Source organism: Octodon degus, unplaced genomic scaffold, assembly GCF_000260255.1.
Source record: "Octodon degus isolate 3935 unplaced genomic scaffold, OctDeg1.0 scaffold00148, whole genome shotgun sequence".
Taxonomy (NCBI): Eukaryota; Metazoa; Chordata; class Mammalia; order Rodentia; family Octodontidae; genus Octodon; species Octodon degus.
In genome coordinates, this window is record NW_004524724.1 from 6505475 (window position 1) to 6520854 (window position 15380).

The 15380-nt window shown below is 44.4% G+C and overlaps 1 protein-coding gene across 1 annotated transcript in view; it reads right to left on the reverse strand.

Annotated features, from left to right (window-relative positions):
* The window catches only part of Col14a1 (collagen type XIV alpha 1 chain), a 174705-nt gene that overhangs the window by 46956 nt on the left and 112369 nt on the right, over positions 1-15380 (reverse strand). The window contains exons 33-35 of the mRNA XM_004642282.2: positions 13575-13733; positions 5783-5860; positions 2179-2265 (exon numbers count right to left, since the gene is read on the reverse strand). Of these exons, the coding sequence (XP_004642339.1) occupies positions 2179-2265; positions 5783-5860; positions 13575-13733 (324 nt within the window). The remainder of the gene's footprint in view (positions 1-2178; positions 2266-5782; positions 5861-13574; positions 13734-15380) is intronic.

The following is a 15380-nucleotide window of genomic DNA, read 5'->3' on the forward strand; positions in this document are numbered from 1 at the left end:
CGCAGGAAGCAGAGGTAATCGGTGTGGGGGACAATTAGCAATCTGTGGAAGACCCATCGAAATTGTGCGCTGACAACCTTCTGCATGGACAGTACCAGCAATAGTTTCCTATTAAAGGAAGATCCAAAGCATGTGACTGAATTGAGAAATAATATCAAATATGTAGGCCAGTCTCGGGTAGCATTAATTGGTAACCATAAATAATAATCATTGAACTGTCTAATTGGTGATGTTGAAAATGTTACGAAGACACTGGGTAACAGAAGAAAGTGAGTTCTGAAAGAATGATGCAAGATAAAAGAATAGCCAAAGAGCACATTCTAAATCAATTATCATAAATAACAGAATGGGCTGAACTTTAAGAAGACGGCAAGACCAGGTTAACAGCAAAATCGAGGCACACCTAATTTACGGAGAAATGTCTAACACACAGGCAGGAAGAGGGTGAGGAAAACACACACCAGGAAAACAATGCAACATACAAATATTAAAGCTGTATTAATAATACACAAATTAGAATTAAAATGGGAACCTTAATACAGTTAAATGGTTCCCTCCAATGATTCACAAGTTACTACAAAGTTAGCTGTTCTAAATTTCTGGGGATTTTAACATAGTTGTGGGATATATACTACAGAATTTCAAAGAGAATTTGAGAAAGTTAACAATGGGAGTGGAAAGATGTTAGGTACCTATTTCTTGTATCTTTAAAATACCTTGAAAATTTTGGTAATTTTCAACTATTTTATCATCTGAAACTACAACCAAGATATATCTATATCTATATATATATATATATCTCTAGATAGATAGATAGATAGATAGATAGATAGATAGATAGATAGATAGATAGATTTTCCTGTCCACCCCTCCTAACGCCAGGGAAAGAGAGGGCTTTATTTTAGGAGGAGAAAACGGGAATTCAGGGTGGCCTCACTTTATGATTTAATCTGTAAGGCTTCCCCCATTGCTCCACAGGCTCCTGCGGGAGGAAGCCATTGGTTTCTGCTTCCCCGCAGCTGGGCCCAGGTGAAGGCCACACTGCCTCAAACACATGCAGCAGCGGCTCCTCCTGGGGTGCAGATCTGGAAGGACAGTGACAGACAGAGACAACCTGATAATGGGACACCCTGGGGGATACAGCCACGTGGGCCTCCCAGTGCCGGTCCACTGCTGGCAAGCTGGCTACAGGGACATCACCACCGGAAAGACCCCGCAGGGCTGGTTTTATTTATTTGCCCTCTTTGTCCCAGGCATCCCAGGGATGCCCAGTCCTGACCGAAGAGTGGCTCAGTCCTTCATCATAAAGTGACAGTGACAGCCTCTGTCTAGCAGGTGAGGACTGAGTGAGCACTCAGAGGTGATGTACAGAAATGGTCATAGTAAATTCAAAGGCCCAGATGGTATATTTACATTTCACAGTTACAAAAACACATTTCTCTCTTACACCCTTCCTTCTTTTTCCCTCCCTTCCTCTCTCGCTCCTTCCTCCTTCTTTACTTTCCCTTCCCTTCCCTTCTCCTCCTCTCTCCCTTCTCTCTCCCTTTCTTCTCTCCCTCTCCCTCCCTCCCCTCCTCTCCCTTTCTCTCCCTCCCCCTCTCTCTATAAAAAGCTTTGGGCTTTTCAACAACAGAAATTCCATCATCCTCACAGGGGGATGTCCCCTGGCCAACAGGAAGCCCTCCCATGATGCACCTGTAGAGGGCGGGTATGCAAGCCTCAGAGGTCCAATCAAAATGCCCCACAGAAGAGAAGCCACCAGTCAGAGCCTACTGCAGCAGGAGAGATAGGACTACAACGCGTGAGGCGTGGCACTGCTAGGACACACAGGAGCCGGGGTGTGACGCTCAGCCCCTGCAAGCGGTGTGCCTGAACCACTCACTTGGCATCTCGGGATCCCTGGCCTCAGGCTTCTTACAGGGTTCCATGGGCAACCGCCAGTTAGCGCACTTGCAGCAGCACATGGTACACACACAGCTGATTGCTATTGATCTTTCTTTCATGCTTTTTTTACACAGGGTCTCACTATGTGGCTCACACTGGCCTTGAGCTCACTATTTAGCCAGGGCCAGGCTGGCCTTGCATTCACAGGGACCTCCTGATCCTCTTGCCTCAGCCTCCCATACCCAGCTACTGATGTCATTAAAGAACATTAGAGACTAAGAAAAGAGGACTTACCGGGGGGCCAGCAGGACCCAGGGCCACTTCATTGATTGCAGAACAGGCACAAGAATGGGGGAGCTCGGGGCAGGACTGGTCATCCCTCTGAGGAGAAACACACAGTGAGCGCCACTGCTAATGGGAGAGCCCACACGCGGCTCCCTGACCCGGAGAAAACAAGCGGCGGTGCGCTCAAGGTTTTCTTTTCTCTCTTTCTTTTTCTTTCTTTCTTTTCTTTTTCTTTTTTGTATTTGAGGGAAGGGTCTACAGGGTGTTCAGAGTCTCACTACTAGATTGGACGCGTAGTGATCCGCCTGTTCACAGCCTCCCTAGAGCTGGGATTACAGGTGCGCACCACCATGCGCAGTCTCAATGGCTGTCTCAGGGTGAGCTTTAAACCCCCAGCCCCTGCACCTGCTTGCAGGTGCTCTAATCCACTGAGCTATTTGGCTGGTCCAAAGTTTTCAAATAACTGGCAAAGGCAGTGGGCGTCTGCTCCTGGCTGCTCAGGCCTCTCTGTCGTCATGGGAGCTGCGTGCATTCCCTGTGGCTCGCTGGTAACCCCACCCTGGGAGGCTCTGCTAGGACCGACCTGGGCAGCTAAGTGAGGCCAGAAGGCCGGAAAGGCGCGCCAGGATTCCCAGCTATGGTGCCTTCACTTACATGCACAGGACTCCGTGAACTAATGGTCAAGAAAACTCAAGGCTCTCACCTTTTCTCTACTTCAAAGAATGAAAGAAAATGTGAATGGAACGCTTAGTCAAAACAACCACATCTGTACTGAAACCAACAAAGAGATGAAACAAAATAAAAATTGCCCAGACCTATCAATTCCCTGTGACAATTCCATTGACTGCTTACATTTTGCGGCTGAAAATACAAAAAATAGTGTTGATCTAAAAGCTCTTGTGCTGTAGTCATTTTTTCCGTGGGGAATTCTGTGGCCATGTGACAGTGCAAGACAGACTAATCTGAATCTATCTTGGAGTCCCTGGAATACAGAGATGCTTATGTGGTCCGCCTAGGGAATGTACACATTGTCAGTATTAAGGTTTACACAAAGATGCCCCCCAAATCCTCAGGCACTGTTGGGTGGGGTGCTGGGAGATGATCCCATTACGGGCCTATGATGTTCGGCGTCTATGGCTGGGTCAACTTCCCTCCTTCCTCTCCACTTCCTGCTACCCTGCCATGGACTGTTTCTCCTCTACTACCCCACTCTGCTTGGGGAAACTTTCTTCTCCAACACAGAAACCTCTACAAACTGTGAGCCAAAATATCTCTTCACTAAGAAATCCTGGGATATAAATGGAGAGAGGGAGACAGAGACAGAGACAGAGACAGATCTCTGAGAGAGACAGACAGACAAAGAGACAGACAGAGAGAGACAGAGAGGTTGAGAGAAAGTTTGTTTTGGTCCTTGGTGAGAACTACAGACACTGGAGATGCTGTTTCTTCTTGATACAGCATAAAGACCTGAATATTGCACCTTCCAATTCCCACCTTACTTGCATTTAGGCATAATATCCAGGTCCCTGATTTAGGTCCTCACTAGAACTGTTAACAACTTATTTAAGGGATGGCAGAATAGCTCAGCAGATTAAAGAGCCTGCAAGCAGGCGCAGGGGCCAGGGGTTCAATCCCGGGGCCTGCTGTGCCGGCCCCACCCCTGGGGCATGCTGAGATGGCAATTGAGACTGGGCATGGTGGCATGCACCTGTAATCCCAGCTCTTGGGACACTGTAAACAGACAGATCACTATGAGTTCGATCTAGTAGTGAGATCCTGAACACCTTGTAGACTCTTCCCTAAAATACAAAAAATAAAACAAAACAAAAAAAACCATGTAGCTGGAGAAAGACTAGGTTAACTTTCTTCTCCATCACAGGCTCCTGAGTGTACCGTCTTCGGTGACAGCTTCAGTGACTTAGACAGCCAAAACTGCAGATGGCAGGAAGGCTGCTCGACACTGGCCTCTAGGCTGAGTCTGATTTTAAGAGGTAAGCACACCCGGTCACAGCAGGGCCCCATCACAGCCCAACTTCTTGGAAAAGCTTCAGGTAGGAACTTATTTTTCTCTTCTATGAATGCAGACTAACTCTTACACGTAAAGTGAGAAAAGTTTCACCTTCCTTATAGCATTGTAGTCTATGGCCACACCATTCTGGAAGTACCCAGTCTTGGCTCGGTTGTACGGGTTATGACTACAGTCCCCAGATTATGTGCGAGGGTGCCCTGGATACTACATTCAACTCAGAGGGATGAAACACAGCAATGAGAGGCTCCATCGGGCTTGATGCGAGTGGTCAGCTCAAGGTGTATTTTGAAGCCCTTTTCAGAGATATTCTGTATTAACAAATCTGGGTTTTTTGGTAGTCACTATGATGAAAAGCAAATCTGTGGGTGAAAGCAATGTGGAAAAGAAGTGAAAGAGATGCTTAATCTCATTCCAAGACAGGAGAAATACTGGGCCACTGCTCAGTCGGCACACATGTCCCATTACTAAATCGTTATTTAAGAATAAAAGGCAATCCTGCCTTACCTTGGTCTTAGCCATCCAGTAGAAAAGTATGAAGACGAAATATAAGAAATAAAGCCATGCTGTTAAGTTAAGCTGTGGGGGACTCAGCTCAATAATTTCTCACATTGCCAGTTAAACAGAAGACCCAATGCTATTATGGGCTACTGGACTCTTTTAGAATATTTTGCTGAGTTTACACACCTATAATATTCAATAACGGAACTTAGAAAAAATGGGGTACACAGATGAATGTCCATTTTGTATCTGTGTATTCAAAGTGGTTAGGATAGATATATAGTTCCATTCTCTTAATGAATAGAATGATTTGTTCTAATGGTGTTTGTAAATAGGATCTCAAGTCTGCATCTTGTACAGCAATTAACCACTAAGAAGAATATATGCAGTGTGTTATTTGTTGAAACTGTACTTCCGATTTGATTTGAAACTGTCTCATTGCTGTTTATCAATTTTGAAAAAAAAAAAGAATAAAAGGCAGGCATGGTGGCACACACCTGTGACCCCAGCACCCAGGAGGCTGAGGCAGGAGGAGTGCTGTGAATTTGAGGCCAGCATGGCCTACACAGTGAATTTGAGGCCAGCCTGCACTACCTGGTAAGACCTTGTCTCAAGTAACCAAAAAATAAAATAACAATTTCTTTTTTTCCCTTTAATTCACATGTATCATCTTTAAAAGGATGCAGAGTTGTTAGGAAATAAATATTAAGATGTCAGCAAACTGGGCCTGAGATGTTTGGCAAGTCGGACTTCTGGTGTTTTTCCTATCTGAGGCTGCCTTGCAGAAGCTAGTGACCTAAGGCCACAGCGGGTGTGTGGACCATCTTCGCATGCTCAGCGCCCTAGTGCCCGGCTGGGGGTGGCCACGGAGTGGTCTCGCTGGTCTCTTTTATGTCTCCATCTTAACCTTTCCTTAATGTTAGTTAGTATCCCAAGGAGTAATTTCTTACATATATATATATATATATATATATATATATAGAGAGAGAGAGAGAGAGAGAGAGAGAGAGAGAAATGTCGTGTCACCTTCAGAGAAAATGAAATGTAATTGTAAAATCTCAACAGAGATAAAAGAAGAATTCTTACCAGGCCTGGCAGCTCGCAACACTGGTCTCTACTGGCCCATGATGTGGAGCAAAGGATGTCAAACATCTGTAATTGGAACTAGAATGTAAGAGGAAAGTTAGCATTTAGTCAGATGTACTTGTATTTATAGTTAAAACTATGTCGTATGACACAATACTATATACTTCCATGATACCAATACAGTCAACATGTAACATTATTACTATATTAACATCAATCCAGGCAAATAGCTCAGAGAATTAAAGTGCCTACAAGCAGGCACAGGGGCCAGGGGTTTAATCCCCGGGCCTGCTGTGCTGGCCTCGCCGCCGGGGCACACTGAGATGGCAGTCGGGATTGGGTGTGGTGGTGTGTGCCTGTAATCCCAGCTCTTGGGAGGCTGTAAACAGGTGGGTCACTAGAGTCCGATCTAGTAGTGAGACCCTGAACACCCTATAGACCTTTCCCTAAAAGTACAAAGAAAAAAAAAATCAGTCCAGGGGCTGAAGAGATAGCTCAGTAGTCTAAATGCTTGCCTGCCAAGCACAAGGCCCGGGGTTGAATCCCTGGTACCACGTTCAGTGCTGACCCCAAAACAGGGCAGGGTGGCGCATGCCTGTAATCCCAGCACTGGGGAGGCTGAGAGAGATCACTACTGCCAAGCTGTGTAGCAAGACCCTGTACCAAATAAATAAATAAATAAGATTTTTAAAAATCTAAAAAATCAATCCAACAGTATTCAACTAATTTTATTCCTTTAACACACAGTGATATAAGATTTCGTCTATGATTTTGCCAATCCCGGTCAAACGCCCCGTTAATTGCAACTCACTATAAAGAGGCCTCCTTGGAGGCCATCAGAGCCACTCCCAAGTGCCTCTACTCCCTGACGCTCTAGGTGTCCCCTAATAACTCACTGCTCACCACACAGGACAGATACTTATGCTGTCTCCTCCTCAGACCACAAGGGACATCCTGTGTAGCTAACGTGTGGCACATGACAAACCCTCAGAAGTGGTAATTACACAGAGGGAGCTCTACTGTGCTATAAAGAAGGATGAAGGCGAGTCGAGTGGGAAAATGGATTCGTGCCGAAACCGTCATGGTCATGAAATCAGTCAGATATAGAAGACTGAGTAGCTCATCATTTTTCTCATGTGAGAAACCTGAAGTATAAAGAGCAAAAAAGAGAGATAATAAGAAATAGACCTTCTAAAATATTACTTTATTTGTATATGGAAAATCTTTTCATAATTGATTTTCTTAAGGTGTAGGTATATATCTAAAACAGACGCAAAAGAAATAGAATCAAAATAAAAGTGACAGTATTGAGGACAGAAATATACCAGCTGTTTATTTCTATATTGTTATTACGTATTTAAAATTTTAATTGAGAAAATTCTTAGCAAATAACAGTAGCAGTCAACACTTGCTGAGGGCCAGGGAAATGGCTCAGTGGAATAAGCACTTGTCTGGCAAGTGCAAGGGCCTGAGTTCAATCCCCGGTTCTGCAAAAAAAAAAAAAAAAACCCACCTTGCTGAAAATCTACTATGTGGCAATTACTAGACTATTCTGTGGAACAGGACCTGGGATTTTAAAAAAGCTTTCATAATTTAAACACATGTTAAAGCTGTATTCTGGTTAGGATTTGATTAGTGTAAGGAATGTGAGGCTTAACCTTCGAGTGGTATATTTTGCAACAGCTATAACTTTGGTCCAGTGTAGAATCTACAGATGGCCTGGTCTAACTTTACAATGCCATTTCATCGGGGGACATTTACTCAATGGGTCCCATTATGATAGCATTAGATAACGTCAGCTGAGTCTGCGAAACACTCTCATCCATTAAGAAATTTTCCATTTCTGAATAAAGCCCTCAGTGTAAAAACATTTTCATGAATGGATTTACTTAAAGCACAAGCCTTTCACTACGCCAGTATGTACCAGGCTTTCTTGAAGTTTTTCAAATGAACTGTGGTCACTTGGTCACCTGTAACAGCAAAACGCCCTCACACAAGACTCTGGCCAACCTGCACCCTCCAGAGTCCTCAGGACTTTCTCTGTCAGGGCTGGAACGCCCACTGAGCGCCGGCTGAAGCCACACCTATCACTGGAGGAGTGCGGCTGCTCCAGGAATGCTACTATGTGGGCTTGCTTGTCCTTCGCAAGCTGGATGAAATCAGCACCCTTTTCTTTGGGTACAGGAATTTTATTCATCACTGTTTTGCACTCATAACATTTTAGATGCATTGAGGCATATTTCTGGGGATTGATATAAAAATTTTAAAAGATCAGTCTGGCTTTCATTCCAAAAGCTCAGACAGATATATTTGTACAAATTCTACAGGAAAGAATACGGAGCTGACGTGTCGCAACATCTGGCATTTGAGCACCTTAAAATATAGGATAATGTGGTTCAAAATAACTCAGACTTCAGGCAAATAGTCAAGCACTTCTTACTTTTGTGATTGTTTTCTTTAAGTAACTGAAAATTAAAAAAGATAAATCTGCACCCAAACACACACACACACACAGCCTCCTCCTTGCACTTTTTGTAATCTTTCAAGGGAATACTGATTCAATTATAAATGTCCATATTTCACTGTTGGACTTTTTTGGCTGGATGTAACACAAAACCCAAGTCATTTGGGGTCAAATGTTAGCATGAAAATAAGATAAAAGTTTTTTCAGCCCTGAGTCACTTGGTACTTGGGAGTCACAATGTGGCCCTGTCTCAGGTTTCACTCAACACAGATTTGATCCTTTGATTTGTTTCTAAGGTATCTCAGTTATAATTTAAAGTCAAGATGAACTTGAACTTTTACAAATACAGAACTTCCCAAGGCACACAAGTGATTACAGATGAAGCCCTGGTGACTCCATCCACCTTCTGCTTTTAACTTCATGTCTAACTTTTTAAACAATTGATACAGGGTCTCGCTACACAGCTCAGACTCGTAGTGATCCTCCCGTCTCAGCCTCCTCAGCGCTGCGATTACAGGCGTGCACGGCCACACCTGGCTTCAGGGCCGGCAAGATGGGTCCGGGGCTCTGGGGCTGACACGGCATGTGGGTCCTTGCGCTTGCCAGGCAGGTGCTTAGACCACCGAGCTATCTCCCCACCCACTTCACGTCTAACTTTTGTTGGCTCGGGTGCCAGCAAACCCAAAAAGCACCACATTTACTTCTTAGTTACTGAACCAAGAGCTTGCACTTGTTCTCATCAATTTATTGAAAGCACAAGGTCCTAATTAAGCCCAGAAATGGAACTAATTGTTATTCTTGTTGGTGGGGACTGAAATGTTGCAGGACAGACACGCCGTGGTAGGTTCTGATCACCACTTCCTCCCGGGTTGTTATTCAGACTCCGGGGAATGCTGGAACGTGGCAGGAAGCAGGCAGGGCATCCAGCACTGCAGGGACAGGCGCCCTGTGTCTGAAATTCTGCAGCGTCAGAGCCTGATTCGCTGAAGCAGGTGCAGAAGCACGGGCAGGAGAGCCTGTGGAAGTCTCCTGCTGTTCCTTATCACACTCTTCTCCCCAATTTCTTCAGCCCCAGTCTTTGCATCTACAGAATGGGGACAAAATCAGATCTCTTTCTAAATCATCAGAAGATTAAATTGATAGCCTCAGAAAAGTCCACTCTTCCTAACCTATATTTGGCATAGGATAAATTGTAGCAGCCGTCACTACTCTAAAGGTTTCAGAAAATATTTTACGTGGAAACCCAACTGTAGTTTCTTAAAAATCATTGTGTGCTTGCTTCTTTGGGTCACCGCCGAGTCTACAGCTGATTTCTACCTGAAATGCTTTGGTGTCAGATCCTCTCTGTATCGAGATGTTGGCTTGTTCCTCTATCGATGGCATCTGTGATGTCGTAAGGGTGCCGGCAGCATCCACAGACACTGCGGCCTTTAGGATCTCTGTGATGGTTCTGGAAAGTTCTTTGTCTAAAGACTGGTGCCGCACCTGTCGGGCAGCACTGACAATCTCATTAAAAGTGACATTTCCACTGTGTTTAATGTTTTTCTGCTTCTGTCTCTTGATGGCTCCTGGAGGGTTTTGATGACCAGAGCAGGGGCAGAAGGCACCTCCTCCCCTGGGCCTGTCTGTTTCAAATGGTCAGTGTCACCACAATCCTCAGACCCATCCAGTCACTGGTGGCCACGGCATCGTCACCGCTTTGTGTGGAGACAGGCCTAGGGGGCCAATCTTGTGGGCCAGAGCAGATGTGGCACTGGCTTCGCTGCCTTAGGAAGAGCACAGCTTGGATCTCTCTGGGGTGGAAGTTGGGCGGCGCGGTGGAGGCAGCTGGTGTCCGATGAGCCCGGATTCAGGAGGAGCACAGAAGGTCGCCCCTTAGCCTCCTCTCTAAGTGAATAAAGTGGAAGACACTCCACCTCGGGGCTTCAACTTCTCTGTCATTTGAATAGCAGTTGAACGTCAGTTCCAACTGGATAAGTACCCGAACATCAGGTTTGAAACTACAGAAGAAAGGCTCTCACGAAACGTGCCCCATGCCAGCAACTCGGAGGTTTCTGGAGTGTTCTCACTCAGGATCAGCAGGAGTAGCAGAGCCCTCTCAGGAGAAGGATCGGAAGGAGTGACCGCGCGGCCACGTGTTTCCTCATGTACGTTGATAGCAAAGCTGCGCCTGCATATCCAGCTCTGTCCTCCTGACCAGTACAGCCCAGGAAGCTTCGTGCTGCTGAGCACGGTTGTATTTATTCAGAATGTGGGTAATTTATGCACAGTAGTTACTGTATCCCTAAATCTATTAATCTACCCTCCACTCAACTATGGCTTAAGGAGAATCTATTTTCTTTAAAGATGCAGTCGTTAGGGACTCCCACCAGCTGCCACTGTGTCCCTGCTGGACTCGGCAGGCAACCCTGACCTTAAGCCGCTGCCCTGTCTGTCACCTGACGGCTGCTTTCCTCTCTTCTGGCTGTTGAAGCGCAGATGTACCCCGAGACTGACACATTTCTGAATGGAAGACCAGGTCTTCTTCCCCTTGTACTGAAATAATTAAACAGTACCCTTCACCCCCTCAAAAGCAAGTCTGAATTTCCACTTACATTCTCAAGATCTAACCTAATGCCATTCACTTCAAGATAATTAAATTTTTTAGTAAGTGGGCAACTGGAAATCTGTTGAGCGGTCCTTTGTGAACTTCTGGATTCTAACAAAAGTTTTGAGTTTTTTTCCTGATAGCCTTACAAAGAATCCTTTAACTGCAGATGTCTATAAATTCCCCTTTGTCTACTACTGGCTAGAAGTCATTACAGAGGGTGATCTGTTTAATTACATTTCTCAAGTGCTCAAAAGTGAAGATTTATGACCCACTAACCTGAAACCTCTTGCTCTCAGAAACCAATTAGTTGATATTTCCTGGTCAGACATTCAGAGAATAGTTATTACATACAGTGTAATTTGAAATATATTATTATAAAATTATAATTGTAAAACACAAATTATAATTACAAGAGAGTATGGTATATGTTACCAGAATGCAAGCCGTGCCACCCAGAGGGTGTAATATAGACAAAACAAAAACATTTTTAAGGTACATGATATAATTCAAGCAGACAACTTACTACTTAATTTCTACCATGTATTTTTTGAGAACTTGCTCCATTTATAGGGATTTATTCAGTATTACTATGCTGTGGTAGAAGAGGGCAGTTTTAAAGGAAGTATGTCACAATTCTATTCTTGGGAACTTATACTCTGGCTAGAGATTAAATGTGTGTGTCTGAAAGAGTTGATTTCAGTTTTATACACTGAGTAATATTTAGGGTAATAGGTGATATACACGTGCTAGTGGTCTATAAAAGACAGAAGAGGAGATGAACGATGTATAACTGAGTTCTTTCAGTAAGAAGAGCTGCTTGTATCAGATGTCTATGTGTCTAGACCTTTATTTATTTGCTTTACTTATTTGTATTATAATGAAGAAAATGATAATAACAGAATGAAGGGATTTGGAGCTCAAATCTCACACACCTAAAATTGCTTCCTTCTTAGATGCCATCCTTCCAAGATTTCATCTACCTGCATATTCTTTATCTGTAAAAAAAGGCCCTAAGTTGCCAAAAAATCCTAAAAAAGCCCAAAAACAACCTCCAATAAAGAAAAAAAAAATGTGTTTATAATGAGCACATACCACACAACAGGAGACCATTTCTCAACACCACGTCAACATTCCTGAAGTCCTCACCATAATTTCGCCATCCCTAAAATCCTTTGCCATACTTGAAAACAAGTAGGCCTCCCACTGTTTTTACGTTCTCTTTCCAAACATCTCACCTCCAAAGCACAGTGGCAACAAAGGAACTTCCAGAGATAGTTCTGCGACCGTGTTAAGCTAACTAGCACCATTCTGCCTGCCAAGGTCCTAGAGCAATGGAAGGTTCAGTGAGAAGAGGTTCAGGGCACCATGCAAGGAGTTATGAAAGTCACAAAGCTCATCACTGCATTCACACAAGAAAACATCACCGAACAGCACACGGATCCCGAGTGACTCACCCTGTCACCCTGGGGAATCAAATGAACAGACTATAGTAGAATGGAGCTTCTTGAAGGGATCCCATGAAAATAGGGGTGTCTGCCACCTAATGTCCCCTTTCCCTTCAACAGTCTGCTCAAGTCTTATTTATTGGTCACAGCATAAGTCTACATTTGTACAAGGCTGTCTTCAACTTAAGAGGACTTTGATATTTCTGAAGTTCCACACTGCTGGCTAATTCCAAAGAACCATGAAAGTGGGGGACAATAATGATTCACAACTATCTTAATTCTTCTTATATATAAAAGACGCATGTATTTTAGAATAGTTGGAATTGCTTGTAAGAAAAAGGCCCTACTAATTATAGAATGACTCAAATAGAGACTGTTGCTAATCAGCTGTGAATGCACTGTGTTACAAGAACCTGCGTACGCGACGCGTTTCTGAGGGCACTGGGCGAAAAGAACGCGATTTCTCTGCCAGCTGGAGGCCTTCCAGAAGGAAACGCACTTTGCATGAGGAAGGCTGTAGTATCTTGGAATGATCTGTGGTATAAATAACTACTCATGAACAAAGGCTAAACTTCATGTTAGTGATAGCAAGCACCTACTTTAAAAATGCCTGAATCTAAAATAAATAAATAAATGAAAATGCCTGAATCTAAACCAAATTAGACTTATGTGTCAGTTTTTCATATATAATACTCAAAAGGCTTGTATGATTTGTATTTTCTTATATAAATAAGGTTCAATTACGTTTTTGAAAAATCTTTTATTTATTTCGTACAAGGTCTCGCTATGTAGCTTGGACTTGTAGAGCTCCTCCTGTCTCAGCCTCCCCAGTGCTGGGATTATAGGCATGAGCCACAATGCCCAGTTTTGGTGGCTGCAGTGGCACACCCAGGATTCCAAGGCTGGCACAGCATGTGGTACTGGGGTTGAACCCAGGTCTTTGTGCTTGCCAAGCAGGTGCGTGGACTATAGAGCTATGTTCCCAGCCTCACTCATAGTTTGAATCCCAGTAACAAACCACTTAGGTTGAAAACCATGAGATGAATGTTGCCTGTTTTAATAATTCTGCAATGCATTTAGAAAATAAAGTACCTTAATTTCTGGCACATCTTCCTTAGAATATAGCAGAGGCCTACTGCCAAGAGCTCAGAACGCACACATTCTAGTTCATTTAAGGATTCTTTCGTCTGTTCATCCATCCTCCCACCTACCTCTTCACCGATTCCCTCCGGGCAACACTTCCAAGGGAAGTCCCCTGCCCCGGTAATCAGGTGTACTTGTGTATTCACTTACCGCTGCAGAATTTCCATTTGGTCCCTTCGACCTAACCATTCTCCCCAGGACTTCTACTCCATCCGACGTGACGTTAGCTGATATATTTATCGCCTTCTCGCCCACTTGCTTGCAGTCAACAACCACTTGAACCAAAGTCTTGCTGACAACCACATGGAGCTGGAAAAGTGAAAATGTGTTAGGCGGTAACGGGGAGAACTATGGGTCAGGCAGGCTTCGAAGAGGAAGAGAGGCGCTGTGTCACCACGCACGAGTGGGAGAAGACTGCAATACTTCTACCGTCTCTGTGGTTATCCCCTCTCAATTTTTAATGAAAATCTAACCAATTTCTGTCACTAATCAATTTTTACCACTTTTTATCCAATCAATTTTTTACCATCTCAATTTTCATCTCCTTACACTTTTTTTTCAAATGATTTGGATTTGTTTTTTCTTAATCCTAGCCTTACTCCAAAGCATGAACACCTGGAAATCAGAGTTGCTATGTTACACCTTTGGTGAATGCATATTAAGCCAAGCAAAACATTACTAAAATCTAAAAACGCATGTGACTGACCACCACAAGTCACCTAGGGCACTGCCATGGACTGTCAAGCCACACCTTCATTCTCCTTCCACCAAGACCAGAAAAGGAGCACGAGGACCGGAGCAGGGCGGCGGGAAGGCTCTGGTGCCCTAGCCCTAGTGAGCCAAAGCCCTTAGGTTGAATGGAGGGCGAGCTCACCACGGGCTACAACCTCACAGGCCAGAGACACTGTGATCAGAGGCCCCGTATTCTCTGTGAGGATCTGGAAATGCTGTTCTCATTTCAGGTGATGATGAAAGGTAAGTGTGTTCTGCCTAAAGTGGGTCACACATTCGGACTGCGTTCTACTGCGCCACCTCAGAGCTTTAGGAAAAAACTGGAGAGGCTGAGGAGATGGCTTGGCGCCATAAGCGCCTGCCTGGCAAGCACAAGGTCCCAAACTCATTCCCCAATAATGCATGCCATGCCAGCCCTGGAACCCCACCAAAACTGGACATGGTGGTGCACGGCTGTACTCCCAGCACTGGGGAGGCCGAGGCAGGAGGATCACTGTGAGCCTGAGCTGCATAGCAAGAAAAGAAAAAAAAGAAAAAGCAAGCAAAGCCAAGCAAAGCCAAGCAAAGCACTGGGATTCATGACAGAGTTGGTATGACAAGTTCTTCTTGTCTGTGGCATATGTCTGAGCAGAAGGAGTGAAATCACAGGTAAATGGGCTTTCACCTCAAGTGAAGACCAAAGAGGCACTGCCCATTGCTCAAGGAGGTCTGAGCAGGGCAGCAAAACGCGCAGGGCACTGCAGTCGGAGCTGAGAGGCTCACAGCCTCTCCAACGCGGCATCCACTTTGGAAGGGACATTGCTGGTCGTAAAATAATGTCATCTTTCTACTAAAACAGTATTACTCTTCATTTTACCAGCTTTGTTCAAATTTTTCTTTATCTCATTGTTCCATAAGAGTTGGAAGCACATGGACTTAGAAATACTTTTTGTTTAAGTTTCATGAAGATAAAAGTAACCTGAGTTAACAGCGAGGTTCTTGAGACTCTTTCTCCTTTACAAAAGAGTTACCCACCAGGCATGGTGGCACATGCCTGCAATCCCAGCACTTGGGAGGCTAAGGCAGGAGGATTGCCAAAAGTTCGAGGCCAGCCTGGGCTAAATAGTGGGACCAGGCCAGCCTGAACTACATAAGGAGACCCTGTCACAATTAAAAAAGAAGTTACCCATTACTCAAATAGGGAAAGACTGTTGGAAGAAAGGCCAGCATGCCCCTTGCTGCTGA